Source organism: Musca vetustissima, unplaced genomic scaffold, assembly GCF_032173495.1.
Source record: "Musca vetustissima isolate MV318-11 ecotype Yass unplaced genomic scaffold, APGP_CSIRO_Mvet_v1 utg5396, whole genome shotgun sequence".
In the NCBI taxonomy this organism is placed as follows: domain Eukaryota; kingdom Metazoa; phylum Arthropoda; class Insecta; order Diptera; family Muscidae; genus Musca; species Musca vetustissima.
Genome location: NW_026876638.1, coordinates 1 through 27,889, shown reverse-complemented (window position 1 = coordinate 27,889; position 27,889 = coordinate 1). Strand labels below are relative to the sequence as shown.

The 27,889-nt window shown below is 31.7% G+C and overlaps 1 protein-coding gene across 1 annotated transcript; it reads left to right on the top strand.

Moving 5' to 3' along the window:
- Positions 1-199: 199 nt before the first annotated feature.
- On the top strand, positions 200-24,972 carry LOC133321190 (fizzy-related protein homolog). The gene is made up of 6 exons (XM_061530278.1): positions 200-321; positions 4,819-5,071; positions 22,269-22,379; positions 22,457-22,579; positions 22,781-22,915; positions 24,277-24,972. Exons 1-6 carry the CDS (start codon positions 200-202, stop codon positions 24,967-24,969), a joined length of 1,437 nt encoding a protein of 478 aa, XP_061386262.1. The 3' UTR covers positions 24,970-24,972.
- The last annotated feature ends 2,917 nt before the right edge of the window (positions 24,973-27,889 follow it).

The window sequence follows — 27,889 nt, the reverse complement described above, 5'->3', positions numbered from 1 at the left end:
TGAACAATTACCAGTATTTGTATAAATTATTTATGAGTTGAACATGATGAGAAAATTTTATTAATTACCAATTTGTTCTTTCTTTTTCTCTATTTTCAGAAAAGTGCTTTCCTCCCACCAATTATCCAACAACAAAATTTGTGTTCCTTAAAATTGTATATATATTTTTTAAACGAGATTTATTAAATACATCACCAACATGTTTAGTCCTGATTATGAAAAACGTATTTTAAAACACTGCAGTCCCGTGGCCAGAAATCTTTTCAATTCATTTGAAGCTGCCTCAACAACATCATCGCTGGATCGATTTATACCTTGCAGGTAAGTTTTCACTTTACTATTATAAAACATACACACACATGCACACAATGGTGGCAAAGATCATTACCCTTTTGGCGGGCTGATGATTGCCTCACTTGCTTTGCAAACAATAACAACATTCATAGACCAAATCATTTCGTATGGCCATCTTTTGTAACCGAGGTTTGTTTTGAAATGCTTCGTTGGCATTGTTTTCCATTAGACTTTTCTTATTTGGAGTCATCAGCAACAATAATAAAAAAACAACAACATGCATACAAATAAAAAAAGAGAAATGAAGAAACTCATCATAAACTAACATTTAATTATAACTTGCATCTAAACGTGTGTATGTATGTGTGTTTGATGTCTATAGAAATAGAAAGATGGAAGATATGTAATAGCAGGTTTACACCATGTGCTCTTCAATTTCTTTCAGGCGAAATAAATGTTTTGATATAGAAAAACCCTATTCAGCCAGGCTGAATTGTAAAATTCCTATAGAAAAATTATGCTGAATTGAAGTTTTCCTATAGAAACCTCTATTCGGCCAGGCTGAATTGAAGTTTGGCTTTAGAAAATACCATCAGCCAGATTGATTTGAAGATTTTCTAGAGAAACCTCTATTCAGCCGGGCTGTACTGAAGTTTTCCTATAAAAACCTCTATTCAGAATTGAAGTTTTACTATAGAAAACATTATTCAGCCAGGCTGAATTTAAGTTTTCCTCTAGAAAACATTATTCAGCCAGGCTGTATTGAAGTTTCCCTATGGAAACCTCTAATCAGCCAGGCTGAATTTAAGTTTTCCTATAGAAATCTCTATTAGACAAGGCTGAATTGAAGTTTTCCTATGAAAAACATTATTCAGCCAGGCTAAAATTAAGTTTTCCAATTGAAACTGTTTCGAATCTGCTCGTTTATAGGATTCCCGTCTGTAGCTCATCTTTAAAAATTATCTGTCTAGTCTAGTCCTTGAAAACTTCGTGCTTCAAAAAGTCTAATAAAGATGTCGTGCTTCAGATCGTCTAAAGAGATTTTCTTCTTCAGCACGTCCAAAAAAACTTCTTGTTTCAAATGTCTATAAAGACTGCCCACTTCAGCTTGTCTAGACCAGATCCTGCTTCAGCTGGTCTGTATACTCTATGCTTCACTTGGTCTTCGTGGCACAGTTTGGCTATAAAGACTCCCTTCAGGTCGTTTATACTGTACCAGTTCGTATTTAATGACTTCTACTTCAGTTCATCCATAAAGCAGGGGGGCCTGCTTCAGTTCATTTATACGGATAACATTTTTAGATTGCCTATAAGGATTCCCTTTTAGTTTTTTTCTCCAAGGACTTCATTTTCTGACTTGTCTAGTTTCTATTTCCTGGTCTATTTTCTTTAATGCCCTTAGGAATATTTCTTTTGAGTTATTTGTTATTCTTTTCTTTCATTTGCATTTCTCTCTCTCTCTCAGCTGGTTTCTGTTTACATCTCACTGTAACTGCATCTCTCAATGCTTTCTTTAGGGTATGTTCAGTGTGCTTACATTTTATCGTGTTAAGGAGTCGTTCAGTGCATACGTCATGCTTTAAGATTAATGAATTGAACAATTTCAGCAACAAATCTAAATAATTACAGTAATTTATCGGTTATTTATTGAAACGAAATTGAAATTTATTCCATTTATCATGAAATAACCAAATAATTTATATTTTTCTTAGAATGTGTAATTTTGGGGTATGTTTAATCCCTCCCACACCAAAGAAACCTTAATAATTAGGGCAGTTTTTTGTTGTTTGTTTTTAAATATTAAATGAAAATCAATTAGGAAAATAATTAGGATAATTGCTAAACGATTTACACCTACATACCTTTATGTAATTAATTGTAATCCAAATGATGTATTTAATTACAAACTTTAGTGGTAATGATCGCAAAAGGTTTTAATTGTTTTTCCAATGGAATTACAGAGTCTAATGAAAACTATTTATAAATAGTGGGTGTATTCTAGATGGTTTTAGAAGTAATAATTAACCCTATTTTTCAAATTAAATCCAAATACAAAAAATATAATTAAAAATAATTCAAATCATTAATTTTCCTTCCCACCAAATATTTTGTATTTGTACGTGATTTATTTGTACTTCACAACATGTCATGCATTTGCATTGAAACCCAAATTGTGTTCCCAATAAATTCTAATAATGTATTTTTTATTAAACAAATAAAGTATAAAAAGAAAACCTTGACAGAGTTCAAAAACCAAACTTTTTGTCATTGCATTTTAAAATGCATAGGATATTCGCATAGATAAGACGTACAACAAAAACATTGTCTCCTTTAGATGAACTTGAAATGACACAATAATATTTTTTTATTAATTTTTTCTTAACGATAGCCAAGCACATGGCTGGGCTAACGTCATCGCAATACCTGTGTGCACACGCTCCAAGGTAATCTAATACCGTAACACAATACACAATTATTGTCATGTTCAGTTGTGCTTCTTGTTAAATATAATATTATAAAACGTGCAATTTCTGCCAAAAATATATAAATTCACATAAATTTATTGCAAATATTCAACAAAATGTCTCTATTGCTGAATTTGCAATTATTATGCAAATGCTAAGCTGAGCACATACAGATTTACAAAGTGAAAAAAACAAAGGCCTTCATAAAAAGGTTGTCCACCACACAATAACAATGGGAAGAAAATAATTTTGGCAGAGAATTTTGTAAAAAAAATAGAATATTAAAAAAGTAAATGAAATAATAAAACACTTTTTTGAAAAAAAAAATAATTTTGAAAATATAAACATTGCAATTAAAGTCTCTCTGGTCCATAAGGAATGTAGGGACCGTATTTAGAGACTCTATGAACCTTCAGTTGGACTTTAGAGCCTTCCCTTAGCTCAGTTTGTCTGTAGAGCCTCCTATCAGTTCGTCTAAATGGACTGGCCATTCAGCTGATTTATAAAGTCTCCTTGACCTCTATCTCCTCTATAAAGACTGCCAGACTTCCAACTCCTCTATTAAAAGTCCTTGATCTTTGACTCTCTCACTCTTCAGATGTATCAGCTCATCTTTAATGACTCTCACTTCAGTTCATCCATTATTTTTATTCTTCAAATCGTCTGCTTCAGTTCATTTATAGGGTATATTTAGATGTATACGGTAGATTGTCAATAAGACTTGAATAGCTTCCATTCCCTGGTCTATTTTTTAATCCACCTTGGAATATTCCCTTTTGATGTAGTTGTTATTGGTTTTTACATTTGCATTTCTCTCTCTCCCTCTCAGCTGGTTTGTGTTTACATCTCACTTTAACTGTTTGCAGTATATCTCTCTGTTTTCATTAGGTATGTTCAGTGTGTGTAATTATATTGTGTTAATCCTAAGGAGTTGTTCAGTGCGCACAAGGTCTTGCGAGTGTCTCCTTAGCCCGTCTATAGGGATCACCTGCCCCAACTCGCCTGTAGAGTCTAACCTCAGCTCGTCTTTCCAGACTCCCTTCAACCCTTCCCTATATGACTAGCCTTCCATCTATTTAGTATTGAATCAAATTGAGTTGAATAGCGACCTTTCCTTCTCTTCTTCTTCCCCTTGGGTAAATTATAATAATAACGGAAATTTAATATTTTTATGTTATTGTTGTTACTGAAAGACAAGCCCTTTCCTCTTTACAATAAGCAAAACATAAACACGGGCCTCTGAAAAACATACAGACTTTCATACATATCCACAAAGCGACAAAATTTACATATAGATTTGCATTCCACCTGTGTGTTATTTTGAGGTAACAACATTTACCGGTTGTAATTGTTGGTGGTGGGTTAATGATTTCATTTGAATTATGAAGCCGTCATAGTGTCAACTTCCGTTAAAAAGTTTTTTTTTGTCCGCCGCATGGCCACTCATTGCTGCAATAAGGTTCTTTTGGCGGTTTGGTTAATTATTTTTGTTTAACCCACACCCATTTCAAGCCAAAGAGCTTTTTTCTTTCCTGCTGCCTATGCCAGTGACTAAGTTATTTAAATAAAGTCATATTTTAGGTTTGTAATTATGCTTTTTAATGAATTTTTCAAATTAGTTGGAATTGATGGCTTTCCAATTTCCTGAATTTTTAATTAGCAAAGATAATGGAGTTGGATAAAAAGGTTCCCATGGCAAATGGCTGACTTTGTCTTTTCCCTTTTCTGTCCCTTTGGAACATCAAAAAATGTAATTTGTGTTTGCCGCCTATAAAGAAAGTCTTTGGTTTTCTATAAAAAACTAATTTGCGAATTACATAGAATCCTTTCTTTTAATTTTCAATAAAGGCAGTATTTTGAATGCCTTTAATGGTCTTTATTTCGGTGATATATAAAATATTTCCTCTTGACCGTCTATAAATTCTCCACTCAGATTGTGTCTTTATGATGCCGGTCTCTTAGTCGCCTCTAATGTATTTTTTTAACTTTTTATCTTTCCTTCTATTTTAAAATTTTAATTAACAATTTTTCATTTTTCTTCTTCTCTATTTTTTTCCAGAGCAAACAATAATTGGCAAACAAATTTCGCTTCAATAAATAAATCAAATGAAAATTCACCACAGACGAGTAAAAAGCAAAGGGATTGCGGTGAAACGGCGCGTGACAGTTTAGCCTATTCGTGTCTATTAAAAAATGAACTGCTCGGCACTGCCATTGAAGATGTAAAGGCCATTAGTGATGAACGTAATGAGAATGCATATACACCGACAGCCAAAAGGAGTCTTTTCAAATATCAATCGCCAACGAAACAGGTAAGTGGTGGAAAATACAAATAAACTTATTTTAAGACAGAATTTCAAATCATGCATTTCCTGGCCAAGAAGGCCACTGACCACAATACCATTTCTTATTGAATTTTTATGAGTTTTGATTTTGGTGCTGGCTGCATCACCATCCATTCTTCTAGCTTCGTGGTGAGATTGCATGATTATGTCTCATGACTGACAATTTAATTTTTTTTTTTGGTTTAAAATTTAATTTCGGTTCATGTTCTTCTCTGCCATAAGCCGTGAAATCAAATTCTTATTGTGATTATTTTTCCATCCGTTGTTGTTATTATTGTTCTTTTTGTGTTCTATGATATGATAGTTTTTCTTTTAGTCCAGAACACCAAAAAGTGTGAACTCATGCAAGCAACAAACAGCAGTCTGATATGTAACAGCAGCACTTTTCAACAAAAATTATAAATAACTCAATTTTGTTATGTTTATTTTACTTTGATTTATTTTTCCTTTGTCTTCAGAGTTTCTTCTTCTTATTTTAAAATGAATTTGCCCTTATCTCTGCTGTTGTTTTTTTTTAATTTAAATGGAATATATTTTTAAAAATGTTGTATTTTGTGCAGCAGTCAGGGAGTTGTAATAGACATTCAGATGGGAGGTTTTTTGGAGGGGTAGAAGAGAGCTTTCATGGACAAGCTGAAGTGAGACTCTATAGGCGATCAGAAGAGGGCATCTATAGGAGATCTAAATGTTGTCTTTATAGACTAGTTGAAGGGAGTCTTTATAGAAGTTCAGCTCAGGCAGTCTTTATAGACGAGCTAAAGGTAGCCTTTATAGACGAGCTGATGGGAGTCTTTATAGACGAGCTGATGGGATTCCTAATAGATGAGTTGATGGGAGTCTTTATAGACGAACTGAAGGGAATCTTTATAGACGAGTTAAAGGGAGTTTTATTGATGAGCTAAAGGGAGTTTTATTGATGAGCTAAAGGGAGTCTTTATAGACGAGCTGAAGGGAATCTGAAGCCGGTAGCGTTTGTAGATTAACTGAAACAGCTAGTCTTTATAAACGAGCTGAAGCACGGAATTTTAATAAACGACCTAAAAGAAAGAGTCTTTGTTAATTAGCTGAAACAGGGAGTTTGTACAGCTTACCTGATTTTTTTTAAGCCAACGGCTCTTCTTATCCGGGCTAATTATGAGAATTTATTTATAAAAGATTTTAATGGCCATGGACTCCGTTTTTCTTTCTTAATTTTTAAATTGTCTTCTAGTCTTAATAAAATTTAGCCTCAAATGTTAATGACACATGTATCAGCTGTTTTTCTTACAATCTCTTCTCTCCCCTCTACCGATAAATGATAAATCACTGTTGCTAGCTCTTTTGATTTCATGCTCTCTCTCCCACCAAGCAACTCTCTGTGAAATGTTTTGTTTTCTATTAAATAACGTTTTGATTATCTTTTGAAACACATGTTTTTTGTTGTTGTGTCCATCATCTTCTTTCACCTGTTTGTTTAGGTCAAAATTATTTTCTGTCTAACCTTTTACATTTTATACGAAAGAAGATAATAAAAGACGAAGATGGTGATGATGACGGTGGACATAACACAAATCCGGTTTCTTTTGAGAGAACGCTGACCTCAAAAAAATATGAGTGTGTGTATGTTTTTGGTACATCTAACAGTGTTTTTGTCAGTTATAAACATTCCATGATTTCCTTTCCTCTCCCCTTTCTCTGTATCTCCCACTTTCAACTTCTCTCACATGATAAATTAGAAAATTGAAGAACTGGTTTCCTTCAATCAAAGAAAATTGTTAACGTTAAACAAAAACAATAGGAAGAAGACGATGATGAAGGAGAAAATCATAGACACTCACATACACATACACACAATAATGTTGACTTTTTATATCAAAACTTGTTCCCCACCCCGTGAAATGTGTAACAATAAAAGACAACAAAAATGTGACGTTACAACTTATACGCTCAATACCGCCAAATCATTCAAACGAGTGACAGGTAGAAGAAACGTCACAGCTATACGAAATTAGTACAGGTGTTAGATGCACACATACATACATCTTTCCATACACTTGTTGTCTGTCATGTTGGAATTGGGTTTAGTTTTTCCCAACTTTTCCACTTTTCTTTCTTGTAACTGATTTGTTGTTTCCCTTTAGTGATTTGATGTGAGAGAGTGAAGAGAGAGAGTGGGAGAATAAAACGGCCCATTGTTCTAACAACCTGTTGTTGTTATTGTTTGTTTACACCTGTAACTTAAATGCAATCAGAGTATGATGGAAGAACTAACTGTTAAACAAAGGAAATATAAGAAGAACAAAAACGTGTCTGATCATATGCATAGGGCTTGCACGTGGTTGCTTTTAATAGACAGCCATGTGGGACATGGAAATTGGGGTTTAAATGAAAAAAAAGAAGTAGAATTTTATTTAATTGATAGGCAAGTAAAAGAGAGACTTTATTAAGGAACATATTTGAGTCTTTATAGGAGACCAGAGGGGAGTATTTATTGACGGTCAAAAGGTAGATTTTATAAACGACTGAAAGGGAATTTAAAAACGAGCTGAAGAAAGTCTTTATAGACTAGATACAAAATAAGGGAGGGGAGACTCGAATTTTTGATTTTTTTTATTTAATTAATGAATAAAAGAGAGAATTTATGAACGAGCAGAATTGAGACTTTATAGGTGACCAAAAGGGATTATATATTGACCTTAAATGGTGGATTTTATCAACGACCGAAAGAGAATTTAAAAAAAAAGGGCTGGAGGAAGTCTATTTAGGCTAGATAAAAGTCTTTATTGATAGAATTTAAATCGGTTACACAGAGAGAGGGAGGCTGGAATTTTAGAAAATACACCAAAAATTTTATTTGATCGTCTGTAGACCCCTTCAGGAAGCCTAAAAATACCATTGCAAATACTCTACTCTCGTCGTTGGGATTTTTTTCTTTTTTTCGAACAAGTTTGTTCGTTATACTAGAATCGCTTTATAGGTTGTATAATCATTTTAAAGTGTTTCAATTTTCCGGCAATTTGTAACAACAAATTTCAAAAAATTTAAAATACACACTCATACACATCATTTGTTGCCATCAATTAGAGCTTTAAAATGGAATTTCCGTTGCGTAGAACATTTCTTGTTGCCCTGTAAACATTTTTCTCAACAAAATTTCTTCATTGAGTCACCTTACATGTCATATCTTGTTAAGGAAAAAACAACAACAAAAAGAACGATACACATGCACCCACACACAATTTGTTCAATTTATCGTCAATTTTTACATTATTTGTATCTTGACAAATTTTTTTCAAGTTGTTGTTGTTGAAGGTATCACTTTTTTGTTCTTCCCCACCCTCCACTGGCAATTGAGACAATGTCACAAGAACAACAACAATAGTATCTTTTTCTTCATTGAATCTTCCGAAGAATACTTCAGTAGGTTGGCTGTCATCATATTGTGCGGTTTTGTTTTTTTTTTCTGCCAAAAGAACAACAACAATCTCGCATGCTTCCCCCTGGCATATCAGATCAAAATACCCAAACGTAATTTGACGAAATGAAAAAAATGAAATGAGTAGTATGACACTTGTGTGTGATTCTTCAAAAAAAATTGGAAATTGTTGTGAGATTCATTTCGGTTTCGGCCTCCTACTTTGTAAAGAATGCGTAGAGAATACAGTGCATTGGATAAGAGTGATGTGAAAGTCTCTATCCATTTAAATAGGATGGTCAAAATTCGAAATTAAAATATTTAAAGCCTGAAAAGACCAGGGAATCTTTAGAGGAGTGCTAATGGTAGGAGGTCTATATAGGCGGACTGAGGGTCAAAGAGATAATTCTAAATTAAAATATTTAAAATTCTGAATAAAAATATTTAAAATTCTAAATTAATATTTAAGGTATGAATTGGCCAAGGAGTTTTTATAGGAGAGCTAATGGTAGGGAGTCTATATAGAAAAACTAGAGGCCATATAGTCTTTATAGTTGAACTGAAGGCCAAAGGGATATGGTCTACTTCACTGTAAATATACAGTTAAGTAGACCATATCACAGATTCTGTAACCTTCTGAAGCTTTTATAAATATGACAATTTTTTAATTTAAATTTTTAAATTAATTTTTTTAATAAAAATGTTTAAAATTAAACTTGTCTTTCAAGATTCTAATTCAAATCATGTTGAATCAACTTTTTCTAATGTCCTATTTCGTCTTCAATACCATGCCTTGTCTCTGCTAATTAATTTTTTTCTCTATGCCTCCAACTTTTTGAATGCACTGTAAATTATAATTTCCCTCACTACTCCTCCTTCAGATAATCTGTGAAATTCATTTCAATTCTTCGTATATGATATCTCACAAATGCGCCACAAACAATAATGTCATTGGCACATGCTAAAACAGATGATTAATAATTTTGTAGATAATAAATTTTGAATAAAATGTTGATATCTCGTTTAGTGAAATAAGCCGAACTTTTTTTTTGGTCGACGCCTGCTGCCATAGGAATTACACACGCCAATACACATTGTCATAATCATCAACAACAACATTCATCTTTATGATGATGCCATTAACATGTTTTTGGAATACGAAACCACCGACAGACTCTTTGACACATTAACATTTGATTTAGAAACAATGAGAGGATAAGGGAGCTAAGTAAGAAATTTCGAAATCTGATGAGAAGTCTTTGTAGGCGAGCTGAAGGGAGTCTTTACAGACGATTTGAACAGTGTATTTATAGACGAGCTAAAGATGGAGTCTTTATAGACGAGCTGAAGGTGGTCTTTATAGACGACCTGAAGGGAGTCTTTATAGACGGGCTGTACATCCATCAGAGCCTACATCCTCAGAGCAAAGGAAATTTTATGATTGTCCAATTTTTGAGTGCCAGTAATTTGATATTTATTTTTTTTAGTAGATAAAACTCCTGGCTGGCATTTTACAAAATCACAGTCTCTTATAAACGACCAGAACAATTTTAGATTTTTTAAGTTGTAGTTAAAAGTTGTAAAAAGTTCGTCGTTTTTATTTATTTATTTCATATAATATTTTTGGATTTATTCCACTCCTTCACCTGAAGAACTAATAAATATTCACACGTATATCAAATATAATTTTTCTGTCTCGTGTATGACTCTTAAATTTTTATAAACATTAAAAAAATAAGACAAAGAAATATTTATTTATGTCTAAAACCAGCTCGGCTGAGGGGAATTTAGGAAAAAAAAATATTTTAAAGGTTCTCATAATAAATAAACAAAAACTGCGTTGATTATTCATTATTAAAATAACAAAGCCACGAGGTGAGTTATGGCGAGAGAGAACGGCTTACTGTGTATTGTTGTATTTTTCTATTGAATTTACTGCTGGTCAAATGCTGTCCAGCAGCAGCATAGCTCTCTAATGATCAATAATAATTTTCGATCGATTTTGTTTTGTTTTTTAAGAAAAAGTGGAGTTTCACGTTCTCTTTGTTGTCATTTCGCTTTTTTGTTTACTTATTTATTATTCTTTTATTTAAGCTTGGCAGGTAACTACCTACTAGTACCAACCACTTCAGTATGGCAGTCAGCTGACAATTAAATGACACTTGAATCAATACCAGTTTTTTTTCTTTAATTTCATCAAAAGAAAGACTTTAATGAGTAATGATGGGGAGACAAATAGCCAAATATGTTTGCTTTCACAATGAATATTTGATTTGATGATGGGTGGTTATAGAATATGGAGTCACCATGGTGGCTCTGGAATATGTAAAAGGAAAGATATTTGTTAATATTAAAAAAATACTAAATAAATATTTTACCTTGTTCTTCTCAAATTCTTGGTTCACATCGCCTCTCTAAAATGCCATCTACATTACAACTTTTTACCTGTTTTTTTTTTAACAATTCGAAATAAAATTGGAAAAAAATATTTAAAAAAGTAACAATAATTACTGGTGGTATACTTACAATTGTTTTAGCCTTACCCCTCGGCAAACAATGCCATACATTCCCCACTAATAAATAGTTGTTTTTTTTTTATAAAAACAACAAACTGGGATTCAGCCTGACTATTTTGCAAAAAAAAAAAAGTTTTAGCGTCACTCCAATATTTCAACAGCATTCTTGGCATATTTTTGTCGGCTCTATCCAAATATGTGTCGGAGTCTTCTTTTTATAAATTAGCAAATGTCATTGAACATATTAAATTGTTGCCAAAAATTTAGCCTATGAATTGCGTGTGAACTTCACACTTGATTAAATTTGAACATAAATTACTAATTAACTATTCATGGTCAATGGATTTCAGCACTTTTTTCCTTCATTGCTTTGCTTTTTGTAAACTTCCGAAATGCCACAGGTGTGAAGAGTAGGTGTCGTCTAATTGTTAATTGTTTTGGTTTCCCAAATAAAACAATAACAACTTTCAAATGCTATGTATTGTGAATGTCATTTGCATTCATTACATATTTTTTACTGTTATAAATTTTAGGCTTATTTAGCTATTTTTTGCAATGAAAAAAAAAAATCCATTTAGACTTTGTAAAAAATACGTAAATAAATTGTGACAATTGTCAGCGTCAAAGTATGTCAATTAAATGTGGGTCATTTTCTTGCGTGAGTCGCGCTGTGCTGTGTTGTGACGTTTTGGAAAAATAAAATTGCTTGTTCAGTTTTGCTGTGCTGTGCTGCTGGTGGCTATTTGACTTCTCTATGAAATTGCAATGACACCCTGCAAGCAAAAACTATCGCGGAAGTTACGTCGAGGTAACGTCAAGGCGATAGAAACAGTCGCGGAAGATAGTCGCATTCTTATCGCGGAAGTCACCTCCTTCGGGAAGAAATGAACCACGTCCGCGTCACTTCCAAGAAGTAACTTCTGCGTAACGTCTAGAAGTAACTTCCGCGATACTACGCACATGACACGCAGATGTTACTTCTTGGAAGTGACGCGGACGTGGTTCATTTCTTCCCGAAGGAGGTGACTTCCGCGATAAGAATGCGACTATCTTCCGCCACTGTTTCTATCGCCTTGACGTTACTTCGACGTAACTTCCTCGTCACTTCTAGTAGGCATAATATTTTCAATATTACATTATTTATTCACTGAAACAACTTATTGATTTAATAAATTAACAATTTTCAAATTATTTTATTTATTTTTTCACACACTCACATTCAAAACATTATAAAATACAAACTTTTAACAATCACAATATAAATAAAAATTTCTGTTTTTTTTTTGTATTTTCTTTACGCTTTTCTAATTATTTAAATATCACACTATTGATACATACAGATCACTTTGAAAAATTAACATTAACTGAGTTGATTTATATGTTTTCTCCTCTAACTGTTTTTACAAGGAGATGAGAGACAATTTTGAAAGAGAGCAAATTGTTTTTGTAGCATTTGATCAATCTTCTTTTGTCTTCCTAGGCGTCACTCCAAAGTAACTCAAAGGCGATATAAAGTAGAGAAGAACAGGTTTGTTATTGTAATTATACAAACTATCGCCTTTTATCCGAAAAGAAGTGACGCGGAAGTGACTTATTGGGCGAGGGAGTGAGAAACTCACTTCCAATTGCTTGCAGGGCACAAATAAATTGTCAACAAGATACGCACATACACACACACACGCATAAAAACAATTAACAGTTGTTGACCATATAATGGGGGGTTCACACCTTGTAAGCCTTTATAGATAATAAACATGGTAATGTAATCTATAATCTAGTATGTGTGAGAGAGGCTGATATTATCATTATAACGGAACATATAGATAATACACATGACAAGGTAATCAATCTATTGAGGAGAGGGAGAGAGTGTGTGTGAGAGGATATTATCATTGTAAAGGAACATAAATTTAAGATGTCCGAGAGATGCTTATTTGAATTTTTCTATGAAATGGCATAAATAAGTTGTCAAGTGCAACAGTTATTGACATTATAAAGGTGGTTCACACATTGTAATTTTTTTAGATAATACATATAAAAAGGTATAATTAACCTTTTAAAAAGAAAGATAGAGAGTGACAGAATGCTAATAACGGACCATAAATGAAGAATTTCCTAGGGATGGTCATTTGACGTTTCTATGAAATGTCACAAATAAAATGTCAGGAACGCACGCACATACGCTATTATTTGTTGTTGATATTATAAAGGTAGTTCACATATTGCATTTTATTTATAGTTAATGCATTTGACAATCTGGTGTATTTTGAATTGAGGAGAATAATACAAATCATATTTATCTAAAATAAATTATACAGAAATATTTCCCTCTCCCTTCCCCGAAAATTAAAATAACTTTACTATTGCTGTTTTTTGTTTTTTCAAATCAAAAAATAAATAAATAGGTAATTATTAATTGAATTAATATTACAAACATTAACATGCATGTCATAAACATATATTTCTTTAATTTTTTTCTTCTTCGTTTGTTGTCAAATGTCGTCGAACCTGCTTGCGCTCCATAACATGAATATCTGTAATTTGTTATGTTATAGGCCTAAACATAACAACAACAAAATAATAAAAAATTTGCATAAATTCCAAAACATATTTTTTGGCATTTCTGTGTTTATTATTTATTTTTTGATGATGATTTAGCTACTGACACATGACAACTGTATTAGACATAGATTTCTGGTTTGTATACAACTTGAATGGCATTAATAATTTGGAGAAAAAAAATATTTGGGAAAAAGAACACTTGGAAAAAATAATTTTTAAAGTTGGGCGCCATTTGCATTAGATTATTTTTTTTTTTGAATTCAGGAAAATTAAGAAAACTTAAATAAAAAGTAAAAAAAATATTTAACAATGGGCGCCAACAAGAAATGTGATGTGGAAACTCAAATTAAATGTGTTGTTTGAAATGTGCTGGGCGCCATATTTAGTGAAAACACACTTTTAAAATATGTTGGGCGCCATTCGCACACATTACTTTCTCAGTGAATGCAATTTTTCGAAATGTTATGAGCTGGATATTGTGACCAGTTGGGCGTCATATTCATAATGAAATATTATCATTAGTTGCCATATCAAAATTTTGATTTGGAACTGTTTTTTTTCGAAAATTTTCTTAATTTCTTTCGGAAAAATCAATCCTTAGCTCAAATCTGAATTACGTTTGGGCGCCACATTAAAAATAGTGTTTAGCTTACTCTTAGCACTGAAATATTCATAACGTTGGGCGCCAATTTATTCAGCTTTGATAGTGGAAAACGAAAATTGGAAAATTCTTTAGTGTTGGGCGCCACGATCATCATTGTTATCTATTTATTTGAAAACATGTTTTTACATTCTTTAGCGTTGGGTGTCCACATCTTGTTTTTTTACTTTTTAGATTTACTGTGTTTTCAAGTCAAAGGTTATTTTTGCTTCTCATTTAAATAAATTCCAAATAAATCACTTCTGTGATGGGGAGCTATAATGAGAATCACTCCCCTAATTTAAAAATATATACCCAAGCATAAGGAAACAATCAATTTCAAACATTCAATATGAATGTATTTGATTTAATTATACATAATCATAACGTCAGAGTTTATTTTAAGGAACAAAAAAGAAGAGTGATAAAAAACGATTTCCAACATTCAGAACTTCAACAGCTTTGACCAATGACCTGTAATATTTTCAATTAAAAATAAGTATCCCAAAAAAATACTCAAAAACATTCTGAAAGACCCCCATTACAATGGGGACCCATCGCGGGTTGTGGTGTTGATTATCATTATCATTTTTCAGTTTTTTTTTTTGTTGTTGGCTTTGAACTGCCTTATAAAGTTCAACAATGTTAGCTTTAATTAAATTATCTTTTTGGCACTACTTGATCGTCATGAAGTTATTCATCGTAAATTGAATTTTAATTTTGAAAATTCAATTAAAAGTATTTTTTTCTTCTTCTGCTTTAATTTTCGCTTTCAAAGAAGATATGCCGGAGAGCAATAACCATAGTGAATGATTGTTTGTTAATGGATTTATCAGCAATAGTTGGGAGTTGTGTTGCGTATTTGCTTCTTCGGGTCATCATATGGGCATTTTATGCCTACATATATGCAATTGTAATGTCTGGAGAATCAATTAAATATAGATGATATAGCCCACACAAATGATTGGAAAATGCCTTGGAATTGGTGCATTTTTTATTTTGAGGAATCTAAACTGAAACTCAAAATGCAGCTAAAAATCATCATTATTCAGAAATGATGCCGAAAGAGACAGATTTTCATATGAGCAGCATTGTTTTTGGGTTATGTTAGTGATGGCTGTTCCTTTTCTCTTTACGCCTACACCCCTAAATAGTGCACAATTTAAACACCATTGGTATATTTGATGTAATCACGACCATTTAGCAGACTCTCAGAGAAAATCTTTCCACATTGAAGAATTTTATTTACTCGTGAATTTAATTCAGATGTATTGTGGAAATTTTACCATTTTTTCCAAATATGTTTACGTTTTAATTTTTTTAATTTCTAATATTATTCCCAAGTATATCTTCGTATACTTCCCAAGTATATCTTCAAAAAGCTGTCAAATGTGTTATTTTAACGAATGATCAGCTGTTACTCTACTCCTTCGCACTAAATATTGTACAATGTGAACACCATTTGTTCATTTGATGGAAGCACGGCCAAATGTCCGACTACCAAAGAAATTCGTTCCATATTGAGTGAAATATTCACAAAAGACAGACGGAGTCAAGAGTTAACGAACGATAGAATCCTTTAATCAGCTGTTTCTTTTTTTACTTTATACCTGCGCTCCAAAATATTCACAATGTGAAAACCATTTGTAATATTTAATGTAATCACGGCCATTTAGCAGACTTGCAGAGAAAATCGATCAACATTAAAGAATTTTATTTGATCGTGAGATAAATTCAGATAGTGTACAGTGCAAATACTCATGTGTAATCTGTGAAAAATGTTCCCGCCTATAATTTCACCAAAAAGAGATCAAATATTAACAGATGTAACGGCCAATCACCTGTTTATTTTAATTGGAAAATGTAATCACGGCGAATGCTCCAACCCTAATTAAAAATCACTCCATATTAGAATATATTGCAATTTTTTGTAATTATCTGACGTCGAAACAAAGTAGAATAGAAATTTGTCTATATAAGACCCTGTTTTCACAAAAATGTATTAATATTTACATTAACTACCAATCAGCTGTTTATCCTCACTATTTTTGGTAGTGTACAGTCCAAATACTCATGTGTGATCACTGTAATATCGGCTCTATTATTAATGTCTTTCATTAAACGAAGTGAAAAAAATTTTCCGTATGAAATTTCCCCCAAAAGGGATAAAATGTTAACCGATGTAACGGATCCGGTGTCAATCAGCTGTTTATTTTATTTGGAAAACGTAATCACGGCGAATTAGCCTATCCTAATTTAAATTCGTTCCATGTATAAAATACAATAAAAATTTGTCTATATAAGACCCAGTTTTCACTAAAATTTATTAACATTTACATTTAATACCAATCAGCTGTTTCTCTTCACAGATTATTGTACGGTACAGTCCTAATACTCATTTTCGGTCCAAAATTTTTCTTGAAGGGGACCAAATACTGAAAATATGAATCGGTGTAACGCTGTCTGGCTGATTGCTCCATTTAGGAAAATGTAATTATTTGTAATGATCTGACGTCGAAATAAAATATAATATTTTTACATTTAATACCGATCAGCTGTTTCTCCTCACTGTTTATTGTGCTGTACAGTCCAAATACTCATATGTGATCAGTAGTAAATCATTCCTATTATTAAGACATCATTTAATTGAAGTGAAAAAAATGTTTTAACACAAAATTTCTCTTCAATTGGACCAAATATTAGAAAATATTAAACGGTGTAACGGCCTCTGGTATCAACCAGCTGATTGTTTCATTTGGAAGATGTAAAGACGGCGAATTAGCCTATCCTAAATCAAAATATTAAAGAAAATAGTAATTATGATGTTGTGGTAAAAATTCCAAAACAAATCTCAACATTTCTTTCAGTGTACCACCACAAGACCACATTTGAAATTTCACCAATAAATAATCTGTAGCAAAGCTACTGGCTTTTTTTACTCCGCATAGACATTTCTTGAAATGATCTATGATTGTCCATGTTAACATAAAACCCAACCACAAAAAAAATATTCAGATAAAAAATCAAAACAGACACAATTCGTATAACATTTGAATTATTTATAAATTTTTGGCGTCATATGAAAGATATGAATCTATTTGTAGAGTAGTAGGAGTGGTATGTAAGACAAGGTATAATAATTTAAATTTAGGTTTCAACTTCAAATTTATTTTGTTCGGCTATAGGATATTGAAAAATTGTAATTACTGTTTGCTGCAAGCGTGTGTGTGTTATAAATTTAAATTTGAATGGGTGATTGTGGTTAGTTTTATTTTTCAGATTTCGTAAATGGTGAGTGAGAATGATGAATGAATTACTTTGGGTATAATTAATCATATCACACCAAGATCTAGATCTTGTGGGATATTTTTCAATGAAATAAAAATGCCCAAGATTTGAAACGATTTTTCAAAATAGATTTTTTTGAGTTTAACCTTGCATAATATTTCCACTCAAACCTTACTCAACGAAATATTTATGTAATATTATTTTATTTTCCATTGTCACCATTTTATGTTTCTTCATCAGCACATTCACTTAAATGCGGAAGTAAATTTTCTGAACTTTAAAAAAAAGGTAAATGTCACAAATGTCATTCACCATAACATAATCATGCCAAGTCATTATTTGTTTTGTTTTTGATATGTGTTAACATGATGAGTTAACATATTTTCGCTTTATTTCCCCCCTTCATTTTCTTTATCCACAATTTCCTTTCATTTCTTCACAAAAAATATGTTCTCCAGAAAGACTAAAGTAAGATAAATCTAAATACATTTACAAAACATTATGACTTTAAATGTCCAAATAAATGTCCAATTTCTTTTAGAACATATATCGCTTGTGTTCGCGACATGTTTTGACAATTAAAAAAGTTTTTTGTCTCATTAACTACGACGACGACAAAAGAAAGCCCGTCAAAAAACGGTGCACTACCTACGTGAGTTTAAATAATTTTTGAAAATAAAAACAAAATTGTTCAACAAATGTTTAACCGTTAACAATAACATGATGGTTGGTTTTTACCCCACACTAAGTCTGACAAATGATTGTTTTGGAACATTGAAAAAGCCACAAAAGATCATGGTTTGGTTGAATATTTAAAGAGAGGATTGGAAATATAATTTGAATGTGGAACAAGTTACATTTATGATGGTCTATTTTTAGGGGACTCCACCACAGGAAATAACATACATTTTAAAGTCATCTATTAACTGCTTAAATACTTTTCTTTTTGAGTAATTTTCACATTTTGTGATCGAAATACTTGTAATTATTTACACTATTCTCGTGTGTGAATAAAAATTACGTTTTTATTTTCTAAGCACAAAAAACGTTTTTTTTTTTTTTGTAAAGATCGTGCAATGAAGTAAAAAATAATAAAAAAAATTACATTATAAGACCCAACTCTCACTAATATGACTGTATATTTCCGTTTAATACCAATCAGCTGTTTCTCCCTTATGTTTACACTGTTTATTGTACTGTACGGTGTAAATACTCATATGTAATCAGTGTAATATCGTTCATATTATTGATGTCTAATTGAAATACCTTTTATTTAAAAAAAATTATTTTGTAATCGAAAGACCACATTTTTTATTATAAGAAATTATTTTTTTCTACATATTACCCAAATTCCCATTAAAATTTATTAAAATTTACTTTTTATACCAACCAGCTGTTTCTCTGCATTCTTTACACTGTGTAATGTACTGTACAGTGTAAATACTCATATGTGATCAGTGTAATATCGTTCATGTTTTTTAATGTCCCACTGAAATGCTTTTCATTTTAAAAGAAATATTCACATTTTGTGATTAAGGGACCTATTTCCTAAAAAATTGTCAATTTTAGTCATGTTCAGAATCTAGCAATGAAAGAAAAATGTTTACGTCATAATAAATACGCTTTCAATTTAATGTTCAATATTTAAAATTGGTCTTTAACTCATTTAAAATTTGTCTTTAACTGATTTGGCGCTTCCGAACTTTGAAAAGAACATCAAAATCATCAACACTAATCTTAGATAACAGCCAATACATTAAAATTTCTGTATTATCAACTTTTGGTTGAAATGTCACAAATTGGCCATTATTACAGTTGACATATGTGTAGCGTTCACACTGTACAATATAAATGTGACAAACAGCTGATTTATTTTTTTACAAGAGAGAAAGATTATTTCTAGTTTATTATTCAATTTATTCAATTATTTGAGAGAAAAATTAATAAAAATTAAATATTTCCAGAGAAATATGAAAACCCGATTTTTTATCATTTATTAAATTATCTTCTCTTTATGTGTAGGTAATCTAATTACCCCATCCATCTATCTCTTCCATTTAACTTACAGTATCTGAGATAACAATTAAACTTGATAAGTGATAAATTGGCCGAGATTACACTTACAATTAATATGGAAGGTGGTTCACATATTGTAATATAATAAGGAGCAACAGCTGATTGATGTCATGTTGTTTTAAATTGTTATAGTTATGCGTTTAGGTAATAAATGATCGGCAGTAAGAAATGGTTTCTAAACCCTGCGATAATTTATCAACTTCTTAATTTGGTTTTCATTTTCTTTTTTATTTATCCAACTTTATCAATTATCTTCATCATGCCACATTTTCATGTGCTTGTTTCCATTTTGCATTTACCACAGGAAATTGTGGTAGACTCTAAAGATCTATGATTCTAGTTTCCCTAGCAAACAAAGTAGGAACTCTTGCAGCTTTACACGTTCTCGCCAAATTACAATTGAATTATTTTTCTCAGCTTAATGTTCGTTCCTTAGCTAACCGCAAAGCAATACAGAATTGTATGATGTTGGTCAAGAGGTTGTGGGAAATCCAATTTCGAACCTAATTTATTTTTTATAAAAATAAGAGGAAGAGGAGATAAGAAAAATAAAATAATAGAAAATAAATAAAAAAATCATTTAAATATTAACCGAAATCCCTATGGATACCAAGAAGTTAAAGAAATTGGAAATAATGTTTCATTTTTAGAAAAGTTCGTAACATCAGATTAGAATTAATTTAAACGGGGTTCCCTATCTGAACATTATGCTAAAGATGCTCGGGAAAGCTCCCCATTTTCAACATTTTATGAAATTGTGTATAATTAATTATAATTTTCTTCTGGAGGAAATCTAATATGCGATTTTTTGAAAAATAGAACATTTTATTTTTGGGTCCTTTGTAATTTATCGATCTGGTTTAACCATTCAATTTTATTTAATTTCTAATTATAGATAATGAAATTGAAAAAAAAAAACACCACTCCACTTGTTTTCGATTTCAAATTATTTACATGACAAGCGTTAGCTCCCTGAAAATATTTGAAGTTTGGCAGCCTAGAACCCCCAGTGAATACTCTGTATAATCTCACTCCCAAATCAAGACATAAATAAATAAAAAGGCAGACAGCCAACACACTGTTGGGACAGCAAATTGAAAAAAGCAACCAAAATTGAAAAAAGGGGAACATTCCTTCTGGATAGAACGCTCACTTGCTCTCCCACACATTTAAACTCCCCATTTCTTCACTTCGATTTCGGGAGAAATACGAAATATTTTCGTTGGTTGCACGTTTCATTTGTTGCGTTCAGACGATGCTTGGTTGGCCAATAACACGTTTTCATTTATTTTTTTATTTTGTTTTGAAATTGTCTGATGGTTTTTTTTATGGATTTTTTCGGTTTTGTGTTCGAAATTATTTGTGTGGATGGATGGCATGTTTTTTCTTCTCATTGAGGGGGAATTATCATTGAAGGTGGGCGGTGCTTAATAAACGAGACTTTTATTAAGCCCCGGCGCGGGCAAACATGTTTGAGTTGGAGTCGTCATAATCATCATCGTTTTTTATTTGGTGGTAAACTAAAGTGTTTTATGGCCCATTATGGTTTATGGTGGTATCCCCCATTGAAATTGTGGGGAACCCTTTTTATGAATAATAAATTTTTGTATCACAGGTAGTTTATTTAAATTAGGTATCATTTTTTATGGGATATCGATTGTGTAAACTTGTAATCAAACAAGTGAATTTGAAGGCTAAGGGGAGGACAAAGTAATAAGTTCTTTATTTTGGAAAAAAGACATAGAAAAATGTTACCTTATTATGAATCATTTGAATTAATTAATTATTTACAAGGTTACACAAAGGAATATCGAATTTTATTGCTAAGAGAGATGAAAATGTATGGAAAATTATCTCACTGCTCCCATCTCTTATCGTTAACATCAATTATTCTTGCATTTGAATTTTCATTGTCATTTAAACGACTTTTCAATATAAACTTTTAGTGGAAATGTCATAAATTGGCCGTTATTATTTCATCCATATGTAATTCCTTATGTGTGTCAAAATTAGCGGCGTACACAAAACATTTATTTTTGTGTTCAAATCGGCATATGTATTTTACATATGACATAACCTATAAACAAAAAAAAATCACTTTTATTTTTTCTTAAATCAACATCTTTTTTTATTAAACACCTACAAACGAAATAATAATTTGTAATTGTTGCCTTTTCATCCTTTTCTTTGACTTGCAATTGAAATATTTTCTTCCAACAATGTGTTTCATTCAAACAGCTGATTTCCTTATGTTTCACATACGAAAATAGAGCGCGTCCTATTCGGAAAAAAATACATATGTAATTGCATATCGTTTTGACACATTGAAATTTCCGTATGTTTCACATGACGAGTTCGATTTCCATATGCAAAAAAGTGACAGCACATCGTGTAAAAACACCATTGGCATAGTTTATAATTTATATATGTTTTTTATACGTTATAGGCTATTTTTATTATTCCCACAAAAAAAATATTGTATTCTCAAAAAGTATTCTTTTGTGTGTCCCCACCCCCTCCTTTGGAAACGTTTTTCACATTGCCATGTTAATTAAGCAACTGTTGTATGGCATTTAAACAAATATGTTTTTTGTTTGTTTGTCCGATAAATAATGAAATGAATTGATGAAGAACCGCTACCAAAATATAACACAGTATTTTTTTTACTAATGACAATTTTTTTTTTAGGATTTCAATGAACAATGCCCTTATTCATTATCGCCCGTCAGTACGAAAAGTCAAAAGCTGTTGAGGTCACCACGAAAAGCCACAAGGAAAATATCACGCATTCCCTTTAAAGTAAGTTTTATAAAATTAAAATATTTTCTTAATTTTAACAATAACTAATATTTTTAATTTATTTTCTTTTCAATTAGGTCTTAGATGCCCCTGAATTACAAGATGATTTCTATTTAAATTTAGTCGATTGGTCATCACAAAACGTATTGGCTGTTGGTTTAGGTAGTTGTGTTTACCTGTGGAGTGCCTGTACAAGTCAAGTAAGTTGAATTGTTTTTTTCTGCAAATTTTTTTTCTTAACTAATTAACTACTTAAATATTAGTTGCAAAAAAGCTAAATATTTGAAGGTTAAATATGTTTGGATTTTATTGACTTGCTTAAGTAGTTGATTTTGTTTATGTTTCTATAATCTATTTATTCTTTAAATACATTTTTAATTTATATTTTTCATATTTTTTAGGTAACACGTTTGTGTGACCTTAGCCCCGATGCCAATACCGTCACATCGGTATCATGGAATGAACGTGGCAATTTAGTTGCCGTAGGTACCCATCATGGTTATGTTACCGTATGGGATGTAGCAGCTAGTAAACAGGTATGTTTAAAATGAATTATTTTTATTTTTTAAGATTTATTCACATATCAAGGGATTTAAAATTAAAATCAAGAAAGACGAATATATCCTTTAATGTGAAAAGTTATTAACAAGGAAAGAAAGACGGCCTAGAGAGAACCTAATTATGGCTTTCATTCTATAGAAGATTTTTCTGTCTTCTGGCTGCCTTTTTAAAAAGACTGTAGAAAATTTCCAATCTTTTCGGAAAAAAACTTCTGTTGTTCTAGTTCTTCTATCTCTGAAAGATCTTTATAAAATTTTCTACAAAAACAGACCTTTAGAAGATCTCTTAAGACTGTCCAAAGCAAACCTTATTATGGTCTTCATTCTATAGAAGAATTGTAGAACATTGCCTGTCTATATTGAAGTCTTTTGATAGGTCTTTTGTATATAGGAGGATAGTAGGCGGGTTTCGGAGTTTTTTTTTTCAAAAAAGTTTCCTACTGCAGACCGTTAGAAGGATTACTTTTAGATTCCTGAAGATTTGAAATTCCCTAATAAAATTTAACCGCATTACTGTTCTCTGAAAGGTCTATATAAAATTTTCTACAACAGCAGACCTTTAGAAGGCCTCTTAAGACGGTCCAAAGCAAACCTAATTATGGTATTCATTCTATAAAAGAATTGTAGGAAATTGTCTGTCTATATTGAAGTCTTTTGATAGGTCATTTGTATATAGGCGGGTTTCAGGGTTTTTTTCAAAAAGTTTCCTACAACGGACCGTGAATGGGTTAACTTTTAGATTCCTGAAGGTTGGAATTTTCCTTATAAATTTTAACCTCATAACCGTTCTCTGAAAGACCTTTGCAAAAATTTCTACAACAGGTCTTTAGAAGGCCTCTTAAAACGGTCCAAAGCAATCCTAATTATGCCCTTCATTCTATAGAAGAATTTTAGTAGGCGGGTATCGTTTCTTTTTTTTCAAAAAAAAAAAAAAAATGGGTCTTCCATCTCTGAAATACCCAATAAAATTCCCTACAAGAACAGACCATTAGAAGGATAACTTTTGAATTCCTAAAGATTTGAAATTCCCTTCTAAAATTTAACCGCATAACCGTTCACGTTTAGATATAGACCCCTTGAAAATATCGAATTTTCTTGTGGGTGTTTTTATTTTGGTGGTCATATTTGGCCATTGAGTTCATTTAATTTTGGTATTCTTACCTTGCTTTGTCCAAAAAAGTCTAATATGGCAACGTCGTTCTTTAAAACAATTCTTTTTCATGAGCCTAAAAGTATGCTACACTTTTTAATAATTTTGATACTTTTTCTTATTTGTAAGCAAAATTTTTTTTCCCATTTTATTTACCATCTTTTCTTCCCTACCTCTCTCTTTCCAGATCAACAAATTAAATGGTCACTCTGCCCGGGTTGGTGCCTTAGCCTGGAATGGTGATATTTTATCATCCGGCTCACGTGATCGCCTCATCATTCAACGAGATACCCGAACACCAGCCCAACAATCTGAACGACGTTTGGTCGGACATCGTCAAGAGGTATGCGGTCTCAAATGGTCACCGGACAATCAATACTTGGCCAGTGGCGGCAATGACAATCGTCTCTATGTCTGGAATCAACATTCTCTCAATCCTGTGCAATCCTATACCGAACATATGGCTGCCGTTAAGGCCATTGCTTGGTCACCACATCATCATGGCTTATTGGCCAGTGGTGGTGGTACGGCAGATCGTTGCATTCGCTTTTGGAATACCCTAACGGGTCAGCCAATGCAATGTGTTGATACGGGATCACAAGTATGCAATTTGGCATGGTCGAAACATTCTTCGGAGCTGGTGTCCACCCATGGTTATTCACAAAATCAAATTTTGGTCTGGAAATATCCATCGTTGACACAAGTGGCCAAGCTGACAGGACATTCATATCGTGTTCTATACTTGGCCCTGAGTCCTGATGGTGAGGCCATTGTAACGGGGGCCGGTGATGAGACATTGCGTTTCTGGAATGTGTTCAGCAAAGCTAGAAGTCAAAAGGAAAATAAATCGGTTTTAAATTTATTTACCAATATTAGATAAACAAACAACAAAAACATAGAACACAACAAATTTCTAGTTTAAGTTAAAGAATTATGAAAATGAAAAAAAAAACAAACAAACAAAAAACTTAGAATGGCAATTATTAATGGATATAATTATAATAATACATACTAGAAAATATGACCATAAGAATTATATAAATATTTAAATTTTAAGTAGTTGTGCTTATCATATATAAAAAACATAAAACAAAAATTGAAAACAAAAAAACATACATTGTCACATTATTATCATCATCATTGTTTCTCATCATAAGCCGCCCATAAAACACAAAACAACCAACCAACCATGCCACACATCCTAACTTTAATGCAAATCACCAAAAATATATTTGTTTTATTCTATATAAGCCTGCTTAAAATAATGACTTGATATATACACACACCTAGCGCTATATATATTTGTAAAATTACTTTATTTTTTGATTTGAAAGACTATATTATATTTTTTGTTTCTTTTTCTCTATATGCTCTTTATATATTTTGTTTTCCTATTTTATTTTTTATTATTAATTTTATTTTTTCGAAAAAAAAACATTACTTTGAAATTTGTTTTCAAAATTTTATTTTGATTTGTTTAATATATTTAGAGATATATATTTTTTATGATTTGGAATATACTAAATTTTTTATTTTTTAATTTTTCTTCCTTTGTTTGAAATTTGTCATAAAAAAATACAGTGCAACAAGTTTTTAAAACAAAAAAGCGATTGATAGATGAGTTATATTGGATTTTTCTTTTTTATTTTGATCGATATTAATAGGTGAAAAATAAACGCTCTAAATAGATTCTAAATACTATGAATTACAAAACAAATTTGGAATTATTTATATTTTATAAAAGAGAGAGATTATGATGAAATTATTTTTATAAAAAAAAAAAATAATTAAAAAAAAGGTTTTAGGTCTACACGAAGACACTTCAGAATGTGCTTAGACTAGCACAAAAAGGTTATGTGTTTTGAAAACTTCCATCTCTGTTTTTTTCTATATAAAGGAGTTGCCAGATCGAAACAAAATTTCACATGTGTTCAAAAAAGAGATGGAAGTTTTCAAAACACTTAACTTTTTTCTGTTTATACCAAGCTTTTTGTGCTAGTCTAAGAACTTTCCGAACTGCCCTCGTATATTATAATTAAAACAACGATCCGTATTCTAATTCAGAGTAAAATTCTATGAACTGTCAATATGTTTGTGAGGAGCTCTACCTTCCAATTAAAGAGCTGAAATGTGGAATTCTTTTCACTTCATTTAAATCGGACGGTTCGATTTTTCGAAGGCCACACTAAAGTGATTCATGAAATAAATTAAACGAAATTATGAGCTCTTAGACCGAGTTCCTCAGTTGAACATTTTTTTCTGTAGTGGGGAACTCGATCTAATAAAGCCTACTTTAGTGTGGACAGGGACTTTGGAAAACGCGGCTATTAGATTTTATGAGGGCATGCAAAAACATAGATCTATACATTTTTCGTGATCTTCAAAATATTAAAATTTGGGAAGTTTTGTTTAATGGAGAATATGACAAAGTGTGAACCTGGGATGAACAATTGTTGTGAGCACATCTGAACCAATATTACAACCCATTTTTAAATAATATATAACAACCCAAATGAGTGTAGCTTATACTAAAGTCGCTCGGTTCTGTTTAATGGGCTGTTATGTCAAAATTTGGACCTGAATTTAAAAATATTTGTGGATATTTATTATCTACAAGAACACAATTTTAGGATCTTTAAAATACTTAAAATCGGTGAGCGTCATTATAAGGAGGACATTCAAATCATAGAACTATGTTGGAAAATAGTTGGGATCAGGTTCTTTATACCTGATATATAGGTTTAACTTTTAGAATGTCCTCCGTATAACAGTATAATCAAAATTTCGGTAGTGAGTGTTATTTGGGATTTTGGATTCTCATTTTAGATATTTAAAAGGTGTTCGATAATTTCGAACATCGCATTTTCGCAGAGAATGAAAAACGAAAGATTTCCCACAGAACATTTTTGTGGAACTATTGGTACATCTTTTGAAATAGTGTCAGTATAAAAATGAATAAAATTTTAAGTACTTTATGGTTAGGTCGAGAGGGATATTTTACACCATCACATGTCCAATAGAAGGACATATAACTAAGCCTGAGAGTGGCCTATTGTGAGCTCTAGAAAAGGAAATAGGTTAGAAGAAGTCAGCTTTAGGTGTGGTTTCCCTAAACTTGTAGGAATTCTGTTTTATTCACAGAGTCCTTCAGTCTTTTCCATTCACACCCCTTAGGTCGTCTTTTTCGCCAAAGAGAGTGATTTCCAATGAATTGGGTCCGAAAACTTGAAAACAACAACATTTCGCTGTCTTAAAAAAAGGTTTGGCGCTATTTACATCTAATGTAGGGAGGTTGCCCTCTTCTTCTTATTCGCTTCAGTTTGCCCTTGCTCCTGAATTACCTTTGATTATATTAAAGCTTTTATTTGACATCGATGTAGAAGAATGATTTATTTCTCAATCTCGAGAGCCGTCACTCGGCCTTCGGAAATAGATGGAACAAAGCTCATGTAATTTTTATAGTGGGTATTTTATGATTATGGGCTTGTCGTTCATACAACATTCTTCTTCTTTACCGGCAAAGAAAATCCGAAATTTTTGGCCGTCCAAATCAAAATTATGTTGCGAGTGCCGAACTCCTTCACAAATTTTATGATTTTTTTTATTATATTATCCTTGCTAAATGGTTGCTTCTCGGATTTTTTTGGAATTTTGGTTTCTTGCTCTGTTAGGATTATCCACGTTCACTATCAGAGCACTCAGAGAACGTTGAAAAGAGATATCTATGCTAGAGTTTAGCCTTCTTGTATTCCTCCAGAATAGTATCAGAATGATATTTGCATAATTTTCCAGAAATTACC